Below are 14,806 nucleotides of genomic sequence, written 5' to 3'. Positions count from 1 at the left end.
TATTGGATGGCAGTGTAAGGACAGCTGAGGGCCCAGGTTATATTTAAACCATCCTGGGAAAGAAAATAAAGTCCTATATGTTAATAGTTACATTTTTTTCTTTGAAACAAGTACTGAACTGGGTTGCTTTTTACTCTCATCGACATTTTCACTGTGGCCTCAAGATAACTTTGGTTAGAATTGATACGATCTTGAAGGAGAGTGTTATAGAGGTGTTTTAAGATTATATTAGACCTTATGTTTAATAGAGTTTCTGTCTACCTACCTATTCTTACAAAATGGAGTTTTTTTCTATTTTTAAAGAGGTGACATCATTGCATTTGTGGCAGAAACTGAGAAACTAGTTATGTAGCACAAATGTGGAAGTTTTTTTTTTTTTTAATGTGGAAGTTTTTGAATGACTTCTTTTACATGATTTTTGAAACTGGCCTTATTTAAAACTAAATGATTAAATTATTAATTTAATATTATATACCAATTTCTTGTGTAAAAAACACTCAAGCCAACTGGAAGGAATTAGCCTTAGTTCCCGTTGTGTTAAAAGAGCAATTATAGATGGCCCATCCACAGTTGCCCAATGTGAGGAAATTGTCAATGGCCACGTTGAAACCGGTCTGTGTTTACCTGAAAAAGAGATATGAATTTTCCCAGTCTACTATTGTAGATATAATTCTAGTCTAATAATTCAAACTATGGATATTATTAATAACATGGAATTCTAAGTAATGGTGATTTGTAGGGGATGCAAAGCTAAAATCTTACTCCATTCCTCAGTAATTACTTAGGATGACCTCAAGACAAAGTGGTTGAGCAACAGAGAATCTGTGTCCCCCACCCCTGCTTTTATATTAAATCCATATTTTGCTTCTTGAAATTAGGCACAAGGAATAATAATTTCTTACTACTCCTAATAATTTCTAAGAATTTCTTTTTTAATTTTTATTTATATTTATTTATTTTTATTTTTTTCTAAGAATTTCTTACTGTGAGTTGTCAAGTTCTGAGGAAACTATAGGACCAAGAGTAAAAGAACCAGCACACGCTCCTTCTCGGGTACTGGGGTGGGCGCTTAGAGAGTTGGGACTGAGTAAGAATACAATTTGTATGTGTGCAGGTGCTGGGAGAGGGATGAGACTAGGGCAGTTATAACACAGTAAATACTTATTATTTTTAGGAAGATGTCTATTTATTTATTCGTGAGAGACACACAGAGGCAGAGACACAAGCAAAGGGAGAAGCAGGCTCCCTGTGGGGAGCCTGATGTGGGACTCGATCCCAGAACTCGAGGATCATGACCTGAACCGAAGGCAGATGCTCAACCACTGAGCCACCCAGGTGCCCTAATAAATAGATATTTTTAAAGACCTTCTCTGGGTCATTTTAAACTCAGGACCTTCTGATTCTGATGGCAGGGGGATTTTTGGTGCTGATAAAATGTCCACAGACCTACCTGACTCTATTTAACATATATAAACTGGAATGGGGTTTAATGGACTCTGCTAGATTCACGCACAAGAACTTCCATTTCCTAGAAGTCTTTTCCTTTTCTGCCTTTAAATTCATTTGTCTCCAAAAATTTCTGAGACTACACAGAGATCATTTAAGAAGGGGAGTTGGAAGCAGACAACAGAGAGTGTAACCCCTGTAGTTTTTACCTGCTGATGCTGTCCGTCTTGCTGGAGAATAAATTTTGGATGTTCTTTTTTTCTTTCACCCCCCCTCCCAAAATAAATAAATAAAGTCGCTCTGTCCCAGCTTCACTCGTGACTGAGGACACTAAGCACTTTGCCTTTTCTGAAGTGTCCCCTGCTCTGTGTTTTCAAGGTTGCGCTGTAGTCAGAGGCGGCCACTCATCGGTAAAGGATGAAAACAGGGACACACAGAAAGCATTCTGCTAGGGGTAAAGGTCCTTCATAGATTCAAAAAAAAAAAAAAAGATTAAGTCTATAAGTCTAGTACCAATTTAGAGGAAGGTAACTGAATTTGATAAAAAACAATAGCTACTAATAGTAATTGATAACAAATAGTGATTAGTATTTTTGACCAGAGTTGTTTTGCTCTATTTCTGAAATTTCATTTTAGGAAAAAGCATCTGCTCAACAATCTAATAATTGGTCCTTGAATTAAATGCCTAAGAACTCTTTTTTCCCCCCCGGGCAGAGCTTATTTCAGTGTAGTATTTCTTCCCTTTCTTTTACCCTCACATTTAATTCATCAGCAATTTCTGTTCATTTGTTTCCAGAATAAGTCTCAGGCTCACCCACTTCTCTGTAGTTCAAGCTGCTTTCTTTCTCTGCTGGACTGCCGTGATGCTGTCCCGCTTCCTGCTTCTACCCTTGCCCTCTACAGCCTGCCATCCATGCCACAGCCAGAGGGACTGTTTAAAAAAGCAAAATCAGATCAGTCCTTTTTCTTGCACACAGACTTCAATTAACTCCCCAAAGCACGTAAAGTAAGATCTCCAAACCAGGGTCTTTTTATTTTTAATTAATTAATTAATATTATTTTTTTCAAACCAGTGTCTTTGATTTGACTCTGCTTAACATCTCCAACCTCATCTCATGATGCTGTGAGTCAAACACACACACATATACACACTTTCTCTGTACTTTGTCCCTTGTACACCCCCCCCCCGAAACATACACTGTTGTGCAAAGGAGGCGCACACACACCTTCACTAACACAAGGACTTCAAATATAAAATAGGGTTCAACAGGCAGAGGGGCTGCGAAATGTGCCCCTCTCTGTGCTCACCTCCCTGGGAGGTGCACGTATTTGGGTTATACCCACACTAGCCAGCATTTCAGTAAAGATGGATCCATTTCTGTAATGTTTTATACCAAGGGTCAGTAAATTTTCTCTTAAAAATTTTGGCTTGCCAGGGCACCTGGGTGGCTCATTCAGTTAAGTGTCTGTCTTCAGCTCAGGCCAGGATCCTGCAATCCTGGGATGGAGCCTGCTTCTCCTTCTCCCTGTGTTCTCTCTCTCTCCAATCAATCAATCAATCAATCAATCAATTTATCTTGAAAAAAATTGGCTTGCAGGCCATGTCGTCTCTGTCACAACTGCTCACCATTGCTGTTGTGTGAAAGTTAACTACAGACAATACCTAGAAGAATGCACATGGCTGTGTTCCAATAAACTGTCATCTGTGTCCACTGAAATTTGAATTTCATATAACTATCATGCATTACAGAATGTTTTTCTTATTTTGATTTTAAAATTCAAGATAAAAACATAAAAATTCTTAGTTCACTGGCCATACAAAAACAGGCAGCAGGCGAGATTTGTTCCATTGGTCATAGTTTACTGACTCCTGCTCTTCATGTTGATAAGCAGGACGGCAAGGGCGTCCATTTGACTGGGACAATGGCAACGCGCTCCAGCAATAATGCCTTTTAAGAAAAAAGAGGGTCAGCTGGGATGAACTGTATGGACAGCTCTCAGCTAAATTACAAAAATGAGTCTAAAAAGCTATCAGGATTTGCCTTTTTCTGTCTCTACACACGCACACACACACACTCACATATATGCACATAATGGTTCAGAGATACAACACTGGCCTTCTTCTGGCTTCTAGAAGCAATCAAGTACTTTCCTGCCTCAGGGTTTTTGTTTTTGTCTTGCACTCTTTAAATCCAGTGCTCAGGGATCCCTGGGTGGCGCAGCGGTTTGGCGCCTGCCTTTGGCCCAGGGCGCGATCCTGGAGACCGGGGATCGAATCCCATGTCGGGCTCCCGGTGCATGGAGCCTGCTTCTCCCTCTGCCTTTATCTCTGCCTTGTCTCTGCCTCTCTCTATATATATGACTATCATAAATAAATAATAAAAAAAAATTTAAATCCAGTGCTCAGGGGCCCCTGGGTGTCTCAGCCAGTTGAGCGTCTGTCTTCAGCTCAGGACTTGATATTTGGGTCCCGGGATTGAGTCCTGCATCGGGCTCCCTGTTCAGTGGGGAGTCTGCTTCTCCCTCTTTCTCTGTGATCTCTCTCTCTCTCCTAAATAAATAAATACAATCTTAAAAAAAAAAAAATCCAGTGCCCAGCACAGTCTGAAGAAAATAGTATTTTGTAAATCTTTGTCAAAGAAATGAATATCTACATTGATTGGTACCGAGAATATGGGTAGATGATAGGTAGATAAGTATTTACCAGTTACTTCATTTAAACTTCAAAGATCCTGTGAGATGAAATTTTAGGAAATAAAATGTAGAAGAAAGACTCCAAATGGCCTGAGACTACCAGAGCATTGGCCCAAACTTGAGAGGAATTCCATTCAAAGGAAGCAATGCGAGATGGAATGTTCTGGGTGGTAGGACATGTTCCACCCAAGACCCAGAGTTTCCTAACTGCTAAAGACAGTTGCAGTCCCACCGCTCTGGGTATTGAGGTAGGGATGGAAATTCTAGATTTAGTGTCACAACAGAGCTGCTTAGTGGCTCTAGTGGAGTTTTTAAAAAAATATTTATAAGCTTTGATTTCTTTATATGGAAAGGCAGTAGCAGCATATAACTTTTAATCACTTTTTATTATAAAATGCTTACTCCTGTTCCAAGTACAGCAGTACTGTACACGCTGTGAAGACTCAATGGGTCTAGAGGTGATATTTTAGTCACATTTATGTCTCAGATAAAATATCAGTTGGGCAGATTGTTTCTTATACCTGAAGCCAAAAGATCCAGGCCAACTATCTTTCAGGGCAATTCTCCAACTTTGAGAGTAGGACAGAGCTACTCTAGAAAACAAGAAGCGCGTGAAGAATGCTTCTCTTGTGCCATCACCGTTTCGTGCTGGACCTCAGGAAATTGCCAGTGGACAGAAAAAAAAGGTATCTCTAACAAGACTGCATTGTCACTCACCTTTTATTAGTTGGCTGCTCTGTGCAGAGAGCGGCAACGCTTACTTGGTGTGGGGCTTTGGTGGATGGCAGGAAGGTTCTCCAGACTCAGCTCTAGGAGGTGCTGCATCAGACGCATGCCCGTGTGGACCCGTGTTGGGGCTGTCAGAGCTGTGTTAGGTATTCAGGATCTTAGACTGGGTTAAGACAAAGCCAAACAAAATAACTTATACTCTCTCACTTTCATTATATCTTGAAAAAGTTGGGCTAGACTAGACTCCATCTAGGATGGCCAGGTCCTGAGCTGTAGGATGAGAGAAATATTTCTTTGATATTTTGCTTTTTTCTTAAGGCAGGCCCAAGCAGACACGGTGTACGGGGGCACTGTTGGCTGCTCTCATAGTGGCATGTCTCTCTGCTTCATCTGGTTTGGGCAGATTGTCACATCTGTTCCATTTCTGCAAAGTCCTTGAAGATAGGAACAGTGTTCTCATTGACGAGAAGTGATAGGCAGCTAAGCATAGGAGAAAGCAAAGGATTTGGAGTAAGGGGGCTACGGCTTGAATCACCAGCTGCGGACACGTTGTCAACTATATAAACAATTTCTCAGTTTGTTCATCTATAAAACTGGCAAAGTAACACTTCCACCAAAGAATTTGGGATTCTGAATGAGATAATATGTGGAAGAAACTTACATAGGTCCTGACACAAAAATGGTTAGGAATTAGCTATATGATATGTGCCTGAAGCAAAGTGGAAGGGGACCTCATTTAGGGGGTAGTAGTTTTTGTGGTTCTTTTATGTTTATTTTCTTCGTGAAGCAGCACATCATCCTTTTCAAGGGGACAAATGGGGAACCCAAACCTGAGGATTCTTTTATAGTGTCTGGTCTTCCTGGAGAGGAAAGCAGGTACCCTCCACAATAACCATCAATGAGTGGAGGTGTGGAAGTAGGGTAAGGTCTTGTGTTTGTTGGAGGCAGGAGAGGCTACAAGCAGAGAGTCCAGGGAGGGAGCCCTACTCCGTGGGGATCACCTTTGCACTTCTAGAAAGAGAATGGTGTCAGGAGACTGTTCTGTGCTAGTTCTTTTCTTCCCCTGGGGCCTGCCTTCTCTGGAGACCCTGATACCTTCCACCTTTGTTTTCTAGTGGGACAGAAAATATTATCCTTTTCCAGCCCCAAGCTTCTCAGGGATGACATGAGACTAGTTACTCTCCAAACTCACTCAGGGGACCCACGCCTGCCCAGGAGAGAGTCCACCAAAGGAACACAGGTGTGGTGGCTTCATGCAGGAAGCTACTCCACCTCCAGTGAGTGATGTGAATCATGGGTTTTAGGGACAGAACCTTCTGGGATTTTCCAAAAATGAGAGATGGAGGAAGATGTGATGAGATCTCAGGCATAAAGGGCTGTGCAGTTTCAGCAGAAATTGATCTTCTTGGCTCCTACCTGGTTCCTTTACAGATCTCTTCCTTTCCTGTTTGTGGTTGGGCTCTGTGAGCCTCCAGCAGCCAAATCTCAGGGCACACTTCCAGGTCCAAGAGAGGCTAGAACAGAGCATTTCGTAGTTCCGCTCCTGCAGTTGCCTTTGGGAGTTGCGCTCTGGGCCTTCCCCATCTCTGGTGGAGTGCAGCTCTTCCCGCAGGACGCAGTCTCTGTGCCTCTGTCTCCAACTGTGGAAGGAGTTTCACCTAAAGAATCATTAGCTGATTGTTTCTTTTGCTGTGCAGAAGCTTCTTATCTTGATGAAGTCCCAATAATTCATTTTTGCTCTTCTTTCTCTTGCCTTCATGGATGTATCTTGCAAGAAGTTGCTGTGGCCAAGTTCAAAAAGGGTGTTGCCTGTGTTCTCCTCTAGGATTTTGATGGAATCTGGTCTCACATTTAGATCTTTCATCCATTTTGAGGTTATCTTTGTGTCTGGTGAAAGAGAGTGGTCTAGTTTCATTCTTCTGCACGTGGCTGTCCAATGTTCCCAGCACCATTTATTGAAGAGACTGTCTTTTTTCCGGTGGATAGTCTTTCCTCCTTTGTCGAATACTAGTTGACCATAAAGTTGACCATAAATCCACTTCTGGATTCTCTATTCTGTTCCACTGACCTATGTGTCTGTTTTTATATTCCTCAGCCATTAGAAATGACAAATACCCACCATTTGCTTCGACGGGGATGGACCTGGAGGGTATGATGCTGAGTGAACTAAGTCAATCAGAGAAGGACAAACATTATATGGTCTCATTCATTTGGGGAATATAAAAAAATAGTGAAAGGGAATAAAGGGGAAAGGAGAAAAAATGAGTTGGAAATATCAGAAAGGGAGACAGAACACAAGAGACTCCTAACTCTGGGAAATGAACTAGGGGTGGGGGAAGGGTAGATGGGCAGGGGGTGGGGGCGACTGGGTGACGGGCACTGAGGGGGACACTTGACGGGATGAGCACTGGGTGTTATTCTATATGTTGGCAAATTGAACACCAATAAAAATAAATTTATTAAAAATAAGACTTATTAGTTCATTTTGCTTCTTTGTTTGAACAGCTTTAGTGTTTCCCTCTGTCCACTACACAGGATTCAAAACTGACAAACAGGAACACCTACAATTCAGCCTAATATTATTATTCCTACGGTGATTTTCCTTTTCCCCAACATTTCTTACAGATGTCTTTGCGCCATGGCCACATCCAGCTACTTAGGCATGCGATGGAGTGAATACTTTCACCCTCTGAAAAGTAGACAAGACCACCGCACTGATGACTTTAAACCCTGTGGTGTGAGGTACCCGGGGAGATTAATTTATTCATGCAGATGAAGAGAGCTAATTCACGAAGTGTCCTCTTTGTATTCTTTGTATTCCTTTTTCTTTGCTTTTGTTAGCCTCTCTTCTCATTGACGCCCCCCCCCCCCCCGCCCGCCCACAGCCCAGGTATCTTCTCCCAGAATTCTTGGAGGTGAAATAAATCAGTCAGAGAAAGGCAAATACCCTATGATTTCACTCATATGTGGAATTTAAGAAACAAAACACATGAATCTAAGGGAAGGGAAGGAGAACTAACATAAGATAAAAAGAGAGAGGGAGACAAACCATAAGAGACTCTTAGCTATAGGGAAAAAACTGAGGGTTGCTGGAGGGGTGGTGGGTGGGGGTATGGAGTAGATGGGTGATGGGCATTAAGGTGGGCACTTAATGTAATGAGCAATGGGTGTTATATGCAACTGAGGAATCATTAAATTTTACCCCTGAAACTAATAATACACTATATGTTAGCTAAATTGAATTTAAATTAAAAAAATTAAAGAATGGATTAGGATGTTAACAGGCAAATCACAGTCGAGAAAATCCATTGATTAATGACATAAGAAAAAAATGCTCAATCTTACCACTATTAAAAGAAATGCCAATGACCTTCATTACCAATGGGCTATCTCTTCTGAGGCAGACTGGGAAAGTTTAAAGCCTTTATATTTGTTTCTAGGGGCAAATAGGATATTTAGAAAGATGGTGGAAACGTGATTGTGAATAGCATTGAGTGAAAGCAATATAACAATATCTATTATGTGTACTACTCTTTGGCCTGAAAGTATACTTCTGGAAACATCTCCCATAAAAAGAAAGACATAAGCAGTTTAGAGCATGTGTGTGTGTGTGTGTGTGTGTGTGTGTGTGTGTTGCATCATTGTTTATATGAACAACGATAGGAAGTGAAGTTAATGGATATAAGTAGACAAATAGCTGAGTAAATTTTGCTAATTTTGTCCAATTAAATGGCTAATAAGAAGAATGAGTTAAAATTTGTAGTAGGTGACTTTGAAGGAACCCATCAATATAATGCTAAGTGAAAAAAACTCAAGATATAAAGAAGTTTATATATTTCCATATTTTAAGACAGTTGTACTGTCCTAAAAAATTTAGGGGAGTATATGTGTATATTGTGCATAGTTATAGAAGGTATATGTGGCATGTAAGTATGTGACAGTGCATGTCTCTGTGTGTATAAATATATAATTAGATGGATATGGAGAATAACATAGAAGGATATATATTAGGTTATTAATATTCTTATTGAATAGAGTATAAGGTGGTTGTGAGGAGAAGTGGGGTAGGAGTTGTGGGAAGAAGTAAATAAAGAAAGAGTAAAGAAAAGTAAAGAAAATAGTGAAGAATGCCTTCCTTGAGACAGCATGTCTGTTGTGACCATACACATAAAACTATATGGTGTGTATAAATTATATATACATTAATATAAGTTATAAACTATATATAATATGCATATGCAAATAGATATGTCTGAGGAGTTGGTTACCTAAAATTCAATAATAGTTGTCTTAGGATAGGGGTGATTTGTTTATATTCATTTATACTTTATTGTTTAAAAATATTTATAATGAACAAGTGTTGGGTAAGTAAGAAAAGGATTAAGATGTTTTCATTATAAAAATAATTGCAATATTAAAAATGCATATTGAGTAGAGAAAACTGATTTTACTTTGAGATATAATGCTGAATGTAAAGGGCAGGGCAAAGGGCTGATGCAGTTTCTATCTCTTATGGTTCCTGCTCTAAAGGAAATCAGATGGGCTATTTGAGTTTCTGCGTCCCTTGAAGAATAATTTTTTTAAAAAGATTTTATTTACTCATTCATAAGAGACACACAGAGAAATGCAGAGACATAGGCAGAGGGAGAAGCAGGTTCCCTGTGGGGAACCTAATATGGGACTTGATCCCAGGCCCCTAGGAACATGCCCTGAGCCAAAGGCAGATGCTCAACCACTGAGCCACCCAGGTGCCCCTTGAAGAATGATTTCCACATTTTAGTTATACAATATAACTTTTATTTGCACATGTTGTTTCTTAAAAATGTTTTTTGATTTTAATTTTTGTCATATTTTATATTCAGACTTTTGCCTGCAATTGCAGTAGATTGGAGAACATGAGTTGGACTATAGGAGCTTCACAGACCCTTCCTAGAAACACTCCTGACCTCTATCTTACTGTGACCCTGTAGACCATGAGCTATAGTTAATTGTGTGGAAATAGTTCACTTTCCTGCTCTTTTGCCCTTCATCTCTCCCTGCTTTGCACACACTATTCTCCAGCCGACTTCTATAGCAACTAATATCTCTCTTGGTCATAACTTATCTCACAATTTAACTTTTTTTCCATCATAAGCTGTCAACTCCATGGGGGGCTGAAATGTGACTTATTCTCCTTATTTGATTCATTTCCTGGCTCTGTACCTGACACACTGAAAGTATTAATTAAATGTTTGTTTTTTCAAAAGATTTATTTTATTTATTTATTTATTTATTTATTTATTTATTTATTTATTTATGAGAGACAGAGAGAGAGAGAGAGAGAGAATGTGTATACTGTGAGTGGGAGAAAGGGCAAAGGGAAATGGAGAAAAGCAGACTCCCCACTAAGTGAGAAGCCCCACACAGGACTTAATTCCATGGCCCTGAGATCATGACCTAAGCCTTGAAATCAAGAGTCATTTAGCTGACTGAGCCATCCCTCATTAAACGTTGCTTAATGAATGAGTAAACAGTAAAACCTATAAATAGTTCTGAAAAGAGACTAGGTATAACTTTAACACAGTTTATTTCCTCCTACAAATCCTCAGATGACAGAGTAATTCCCATGTTTTCTCTCCAGGACTAAGAAGTCTGAATGAAATGATATCTGTGGGCTCTTAGATCCTAGCCCCTTCATATGGTATGGAGGGCAGCTTGCTTTTTAGGTTCCTCAAGGAACTCAGGAATCATGCGGGAACTGTTCCTCAGGATCCAATTCGTAGAAAATTTGCCAGTAGAGATGACATCATCATTATCATCATCAACAATAAAATTTTGTATCCAAGATACTAAGAGTACCTAGTGCAAGTAAATCTCTTCCTTTCTCTTGTATCTAAGACACCCTCCATCCTTTCTGCCCAGGGGAAACCACTGTTAGGTTTCACATCTATCCTTTGAAAGATAGTCTATCCTTTCTAATAAAAAAATGAGCACATAAATTTATAATTTTATACATAAATGACAGCTCACAAACTATACATCATTTATTCACTTAACAATATAACTTGTAGGTGGTTCCATATCTGTACATCTAAAACTCCCTCATTTAAAAAATGCTATATCATTTTGCATTGCATGGGCACATCATAAGTTATCTAAACAGGTCTCAACAAATGGACAAGTACATGGTTTCCAGTAATTTGCTGTTGCAATAATGAATATTCTGCATGCGTATTTTCACATACGTATGATTATATAGACTGTACTTAGAAGCGAGTGCAATTGCTGGGTTAATGGATACTGTGCTTTTATTCATCTTTTATTTTTATTTATTTATTTTTTGATACTGTGCTTTTAAACGTTTTTAAAATTGTCTGTAATTTATTCTAAGTAGAAATTGCACCAGTTTACATTTCTATTAATAATATATATTTCTCCCTCCCCAGATAAAAGACTATTTGATAGCTGCACATCTGAATGCCACAAAATGCTTTCTTATAGTTTATTATGTATTTCTTTCTTTATGAATAGAAAGAGCAGCTGTTTAAAATGTAAAAAGATTTTTCTGTGCATTATAAACTTATGACCAGAGCAAGTCCCTCAAAATTTCCATTCTCCAGCTTCTTAATCTATAAGATGAGGGAATTGGATAATGTCTCTGAGTTCTTTCTTGCTCTGATGATTCTAGGAAAAGTACAAATCACCACAATGAATAAGTTCAGTAATAGGATGAGAAATTCTCAGAGTGGTATTATTAATTTTTTTCACCTGAAAAAGTATGAAAGTGGGCCAGTTACTCAAAGATTTTTTTAAAAATGAAGGTCAAAATTTTTTATATTCCTAGAAATTTCCACAGGGCACATTTCATATCTTTGTTCCTTAGACTATAGATCACAGGATTAATGAGTGGGGTTCCTACAGAATAAAACAGAGTCACCATCTTCTGCATCCCAGATTCATGCTCAGATGTCGGGCTCAGATACATGACCATCACTGAACCATAGAACAGTGAAACCACAGCCAGATGGGACCCACAGGTAGAGAAAGCTTTTCTTCGTCCAGCTGCAGAAGGGGCCCTCAACACAGCTCTCAAGACCAGAGTATAGGACCCCATGATGCAGAAGAAAGGAATAAATAAGAGCAAGGAACTTAAAATCATCCAAAAAAACTCCATTACTGGAGCTCTGGCACAGGTGAGTGCTAATAGGGGACCCGGATCACATAAGAAGTGGTCAATGATCCTGGATCCACAGAAGGACATTTGGGAAATAACAATGATAGGGACTGGGAACCAGAGAAAACCAAGTACCCAGCAACTGACCACAAGACTGGTGCAGAGACGTCCTGTCATAATGGTTGGGTAGTGTAGAGGCCGGCAGATGGCAAGGTACCGATCAAACGCCATAATAGCCAAGAAAAAACATTCTGTAGAACCCAAGGAGAAGAAAAAGTAGAACTGGAGAAAGCACCCAGAGAAGGAGATGACCTTGGTGTCAGAGAGGAAGTTGGCCAGCATGTTGGGGACAGTGGAGGTGACGTACCAGATCTCTAGGAAGGAGAAGTTGGCGAGCAGGATGTACATGGGAGTGTGGAGTCTCTGGTCCCAGCGCACGGCACAGATGATAGACCCGTTGCCCATGAGGGTGAGGAGGTAGAGAACGGAGAAGAGCCCAAAGAGGAGGAGCTGCCCCTCCCTGGAGCAAGGGAAGCCCAGGAGGATGAAGCCGGAGATGGTGCTGGACGTGTTGGTGGTGCTGGAGACTTTCATGGGCCTGGGAGCTGTGAAGGAACCCATAATCACTGAATATTCCCGAAGCAGCAGAGGGACTTCATTTTCTTTGTCCAAAGAAGAAATTGAGATTAGTTTATTTGTTCATTTTTAATTCAGTATTTATTGGATGTTTGCTGTTGCTAGGTAATTTTTCTGGATATTGGGTATATAGCAGTGAACAAAATAGATTAAAATCCCCATCACATTTAGTTTATCCTGGGTAGGAGAATGCAATGTAGACGGACATTACCATGTACAATTCTCTTTTTCTCTCCTCTTAAACAAACACACTGGCTTAGCTCTTTTCTTGAGAAATGCCTTTTTAAGATAGGCTGAAGTCCTTGTTATGTCCAGCAGCAGTGTCATGGAAAGTGATGGAAGTGATGGAGGTACAGATGATGCTTGCATCACCGAATGCAGCTGTTTGTAGGCAGGTGCCTTGTTGGTCATACGATTCTGGAGCAAGAAAAATGTGGAACTTTTGATTTCTATTAAAAATTATTTGGCATTTGGCTATATTTCAACCTAACCTGGTGATTTACTCAGTCTAATGCTATTATCTACCAATTTCATGGGTAAATCCATCAGGTTTGCCAGAGAAAACTACCTGCAAAAATAGCCTCTAAGGCCATTTAGAAAAATATCCTGAAAATTAACTCAACATCAATATTCTGATCATATTGGAAAAGGTCTGTTCTCTAGGGTAAGGATGCAGTGACCCTTAGGATGAAGGAACTTCTCTGGGTCAAAGATGTTTAGAACATTTACTTGATTCCCATGTCAAGGGGTATTCATGTGTCCACCAAGAACTTCCAAGATTCCAGCGATCTCTGTCTCGGTGTCTCTTACCACAGGGCTTTGCTGGCCTCAGCCAGAGTGGGAAGGGATGAGGAGAAGACTGGATTATGTGCTCCATCTCTGTGTGCTTTTGCCCAGCTTTAAATTAGTCTGTATTGGAGCTAAGGTTAAGTTAAAAAAGATTATATATTTATTTCTCATAAAAGGGGAGCTGAAAGCAGGTTTTTATTTAAAAATCTCTTATTTGTAAAACAGCTCTCTTTTCATTTAGGATAAAAATATTCAGGACTTTTTGTCTTGGGTGAAGAAAAATTTTTGCCCTAATTTGCCCGTCTCTTTGTAGAACGTGCTAACACTAATATTGGAGTCACTTGGTACATTGCTTACTTAAAAGTGGCAGAGGGCAGGGTCTGATATAACCCTTGAACTCAGGTTATGCAATCTCAGGAGTTAAAACAAAAATTTTATGAAACCTGTTTATAATATTAATTTACAGACATGATACTTGGATTTCATTGATTCAAGGGATCTGTTGCTTAGTAGTGGTTGTGTGTTTTTGGTTTGGATTGTTTTGCTGGTTTTCCTCAAATCTCAACTTATATTCATTCATCTCTTTGGCCATCTTATTACTGGTAATGTGGGTAGTTGAGTAAATCTTTGGGAGCTTTCTTTTTTTTTTCTGTTATGTTTTAATGTCACATCTCCCTCTCTCTTATCCTTCATACACAACTCAGTGGCAATTTCGGTTTGCTCTATTTCTAAAATTTGTCTTGATGCATCTGTTTTTCTCTCTTTCCCCTTCACCTCCTCATTCAAACTACCATTATTATTTCTCTAGATTACTACAAATCCTCTTGAATGATTTCTCTTCTTCCTGCTTTTGCTTCTTTACAACCAATTCTCTACACAGCAGCCATACCAACCTCTAAATAGTGTAAATAAAGTTATGTCATTTCTTTGTGTAAAAACATTCAGTAGCTTCCCAACCTGGAATAAAATCCAAGTTCCATTTTATGGGTCATGAACCCTGAAGACCTGACCATCACCTATTTCACCAATTTCTTCCCTTCCTCTTTTACTCATCGGCCTTTTCCTCTTTCCACTTAGTTACGTGGGGCTTCCTTCTCTACTAGAATAAGCCAAGTCCACCTCTGACAACGTGCTTTTGCTCTAGGGCTTTTTTTTTTTTTTTTTTTTTTGGTCTGGGAATCTCATCTGGAACCAGTTCTTCAGTTCCCAGGATGAATACTCTCTTCTGAACACTCTATGTTAGTTCCTCTGCCATTGTTTTGTCCCTAAATTTCTATTTATCTTCTTTTTAGTACTTATCAATATTTGAAATTATTTCTCGACTTTTTAAAAATTTATTTTATTTATTTTATTTTTTAT

General features: G+C 39.5%; 1 protein-coding gene across 1 annotated transcript; it reads right to left on the bottom strand.

Annotated features, from left to right (window-relative positions):
• Window positions 1-11,680: 11,680 nt before the first annotated feature.
• On the bottom strand, window positions 11,681-12,646 carry LOC112915012 (olfactory receptor 11G2-like). Its single transcript, XM_025992312.2, has one exon. The coding sequence runs from the start codon at window positions 12,641-12,643 to the stop codon at window positions 11,681-11,683; it is 963 nt and encodes a 320-aa protein (XP_025848097.2). The 5' UTR covers window positions 12,644-12,646.
• Window positions 12,647-14,806: the final 2,160 nt, after the last annotated feature.

This window comes from Vulpes vulpes, chromosome 10, assembly GCF_048418805.1.
Source record: "Vulpes vulpes isolate BD-2025 chromosome 10, VulVul3, whole genome shotgun sequence".
NCBI lineage: Eukaryota > Metazoa > Chordata > Mammalia > Carnivora > Canidae > Vulpes > Vulpes vulpes.
This window is presented reverse-complemented; position numbering and strand designations above follow the sequence as displayed.

Coding starts and splice junctions, on each gene's coding strand:
- LOC112915012 (XM_025992312.2), bottom strand. CDS start 12,643: ATGGGTTCCTTCACAGCTCCCAGGCCCATGAAAGTCTCCAGCACCACC.